The 3,119-nt window shown below is 40.5% G+C and overlaps 2 protein-coding genes across 3 annotated transcripts; both read right to left on the minus strand.

Annotated features, from left to right (window-relative positions):
* Nucleotides 1–40: 40 nt before the first annotated feature.
* On the minus strand, nt 41–1,294 carry GXIVsPLA2 (phospholipase A2 group XII). Its single transcript, XM_003699762.3, has 3 exons — nt 908–1,294; nt 490–557; nt 41–431 (listed from the first exon to the last, which is right to left on the minus strand). The coding sequence occupies exons 1-3, from the start codon at nt 1,140–1,142 to the stop codon at nt 114–116; spliced, it is 621 nt and encodes a 206-aa protein (XP_003699810.1). The 5' UTR covers nt 1,143–1,294; the 3' UTR covers nt 41–113.
* A 93-nt stretch (nt 1,295–1,387) lies between these two features.
* Nucleotides 1,388–2,514, minus strand: LOC100880851 (uncharacterized). Of its 2 annotated transcripts, none has more exons than XM_003699763.3 (3): nt 2,355–2,514; nt 1,740–1,861; nt 1,388–1,673 (listed from the first exon to the last, which is right to left on the minus strand). In XM_003699763.3, the coding sequence occupies exons 2-3, from the start codon at nt 1,836–1,838 to the stop codon at nt 1,476–1,478; spliced, it is 297 nt and encodes a 98-aa protein (XP_003699811.1). In that variant the 5' UTR covers nt 1,839–1,861; nt 2,355–2,514; the 3' UTR covers nt 1,388–1,475. The 2 variants fall into 2 exon arrangements, with proteins under 2 accessions (XP_003699811.1, XP_012145248.1); XM_012289858.2 differs by lacking the exon at nt 2,355–2,514 and adding an exon at nt 1,957–2,044.
* Nucleotides 2,515–3,119: the final 605 nt, after the last annotated feature.

Genomic DNA, 3,119 nt, shown 5'->3' on the forward strand with positions numbered 1-3,119 from the left:
CGTTGTTTACGAGAGACAAAAGAAAAATTGCGCGGGAAAATTAGGTTGGACTTTTATTTTCTATTTCGAATATAAAATATAACGCAACATGAAATGTACATGGAAGAAATTTTTTACAAGTCTCCGCCCGCCTGGGCCGCTCTCTTTGGTTTCTTGTTCTTGTTCCATTTATCGCCGCAGTAGCAAGCTTCTTTCTGTGCATCCATGTAGCTTTTGCATCCCAAAGCCGTGGTGCCTGTAAACAGCATCTTCGCGGCGGTTTTGCAAGTGTTGATGATGGCGGACGACTGATAACCTTCGCAGTATTTGTACAGGCATCTCTTGAACTCCAAATCGCACTTCTCCTTGTCCGAATTGCAAGTGTCGTAGCAGATGTCGTGCGAATCGCAGCATTTTGTCATTTCGGCCAGCGGTAAATACTCTTGGTTTATCTGAAATTATTGCTCGGTTACGCGACTCGTAAAATATTTACATTTCTGCGGAACATACTTCGATTCCCAGCGAACCGCATCCGTTACTCTGCGGTTTGTGATTCCAATCCGGTTTCGGTGTGATTCCTGTAAAATTCGCGCCATACAGTCAAAGAGGGAGCTAGAAACCAATCGAGTTCGTACGCGTCAGTTTTCTATAAATACACGGTTACATATTTCAATAATAATTTTTCGCGTGATTGTATCGTGAAAATTACATAACCCTTTACTGGTCTTTTTAACCAATCGCTTTTTAAATTCGCTATGAATTTAACGTCCGAGATAATGAAACATCGCGCTTGAAAACTGTTGATTTATTGCCTGTCGAAACGGATATAAATACGAACGACGTAAATCACCCCCAGACTCGATGACTACGTGCTTTTTAAAGAACAGTCTAGAATCACGGAGAACGGACGGACTCGTAGACTACTTGCCTCCAGGACATTGAAAGATGCAGTTTTCTTCTACGGCTGCGTCGAACACCTCGTGTATGTCCTTGATTTTTCTAGCCACCGTAATCGCATTTTCGAACAAATCCTCGAACACCGACTCCGCCGCTAATACAGCGTCCTTTAAATTCGATAACAGGCCAGCTCCGTAACCCGACCAGGCGTACGCTAAGAAAGTCAGAACGTAGATCAAGGCTTTTCGATACCGCGAAAAATCCATTCTCAGGACGTTTGCGATGCACTGACACGCTGTTACACCTATCCGGGTATTTTTAGGTAAATAGTCGCATACGCGATCACGGCCACGTGGGAACAAACGACGGGATAATTTCTCGAGATACACTCTCGTTGTATATACGTACACGCATACGCGCGAGTGATGATAGTCCGATCGAAAGCGACGGTGTCTTTGACACTTGAATACCGGTGAATATTTTAACTCTACGTTTACGAGGAAAAGGTTACTTTCATATGAACAATTCTTTTATTCCGTTTGAGTCGGTTACATAAACAATTACGTATAATATTTGATATACAAATAACATAAAAAGAATTAAAGCTTCTTCTGCAGCTCGCCACTGTCGAACAATTTCTTCACGTCGGTACCACCTCCCAAGCACTCTCCTTTTACGAACACTCTGGGTACTGTTCTAGCGCCGGTCATGTCGCCCAATATGCTCTGAATATCGTCGCCGTCTTCTCTCTCGTCTAATTCGATGGCGGTGTACTTCTTTTGCAGGTTCTCGAACACCTGCAAATACCGGTGTTAGTATTATAGTTAATACTGAATTATTAAATTTGCGATCAACTTGCTCACCTGTTTGGCCATTTTACAGTACGGGCATGTCGTTTTGGAAAATATCACGACGGTGTCTGAAGCAATGAGTTGCTGCACTTGCTCTTTGGAGATAGGCATGGTTGCGTCTTGTGCGCTGGAAACTAAAAACCGGACTGTTAAGACATCGCTGAGACGATGATCCGATGACTCTTTATCGTGTTATCGCATTATCGTGGATATAGTAATCAATGCGTACCGCATTCCGCAAAATCAATGACTTTCAAACCACGTCACCTGTGTCACCGTATTCCTCCCAAACTGGCCGATCTTTAACAGCTACTTTTCTAGTATCGCCGATAAATACGGACATGATTGTAAACATTCCGCGACGGAATTTCTTTTTGCAAAAAGTATACATTTTTGACAACTGTTTTCAACTTTAAGTGAATTTTCTACTTCCAAAGTTATCGAGTAAACAAAACACTGTCATACGATATTCGAGGAAATCGATTCTCAAAGGAACGTTCGAATTTTGAGATTTGTGATTCGATTTCTTCTTTTCTTCTATGCATCTTGAATGTACAATTATCTTTTTACGATTTGATAGATTATTGTTTGTTCTTTTCGTTATTTCTTATCTAAAAGCTTACTTACTTAATCAATGTTCCTTAATACTTTTACACGTGTGGCGAAGTGCGATATCTCGATAACTGACTGCGTACGACAAACTGTAAACCGGAGAAAATTTTCCGTCTTAATCCAGCGTTTCCATGAAAAGGTCGGCAACGATGCCTTTATTCGTAAACGCATAGAAATTTCTTGGAGGCATATGAAATATATTTTTGAAACGTGATCGATATTTTTCAACATATGTATATATCCTAAATTGTATACATCCATTATTAAAATAAACCTATAATTTACGTTTAGTATAATTGCGTTATGGTATAAGCACAGTATAAGAAAGCATAGTAGGTTAACTCGATGTTGGCTTTGATCTCATGACTAAAAGACGCCATGTTGCTAGTTGTGCGCGGGCTCTAATTTGAAAGGCACAGTTTTCGCGGGCTCTAATTTGAAAGGTAAAAGCATTCGTTTTCTGTAACATGCCAGAAAACGAATTTTGCCTCGTTTCGTGAAAAGAAAGATACGTTGGAGAGACAAGGATCTATCTATCCTTGTCTAGAGCTTCCCAGTTCGCCACCAGAGGCCCCCATTTTAAATTTTTATAAAAATGAGTATTGTGATTGGTCCCTTCACAGACGCTAAAGGAAACCACCAATGAATTCAATGGAATATGCGCATGATTCTTATTTGTTTAGTTAGGTAGTTTGCCATAATTTCATTCAATGGGAAATTTAACCATCTTGCGCATTGCAGCTAACTTCAGTATTCTCCCTCTATCATTTAAGTGTTGCA

Source organism: Megachile rotundata, chromosome 8, assembly GCF_050947335.1.
Source record: "Megachile rotundata isolate GNS110a chromosome 8, iyMegRotu1, whole genome shotgun sequence".
Taxonomy (NCBI): Eukaryota; Metazoa; Arthropoda; class Insecta; order Hymenoptera; family Megachilidae; genus Megachile; species Megachile rotundata.

Bases quoted from the DNA above. Each gene is read 5' to 3' on its own strand.
- LOC100880851 (XM_003699763.3), bottom strand. From the start codon at position 1,838: ATGCCTATCTCCAAAGAGCAAGTGCAGCAACTCATTGCTTCAGACACC. The intron at 1,674-1,739 runs GTGAGCAAGTTG...CGGTATTTGCAG, and splicing joins ACTGTAAAATGGCCAAACAG to GTGTTCGAGAACCTGCAAAA.
- GXIVsPLA2 (XM_003699762.3), bottom strand. From the start codon at position 1,142: ATGGATTTTTCGCGGTATCGAAAAGCCTTGATCTACGTTCTGACTTTC. The intron at 558-907 runs GCAAGTAGTCTA...CGAATTTTACAG, and splicing joins CATCTTTCAATGTCCTGGAG to GAATCACACCGAAACCGGAT. The intron at 432-489 runs GTATGTTCCGCA...CAATAATTTCAG, and splicing joins GCGGTTCGCTGGGAATCGAA to ATAAACCAAGAGTATTTACC.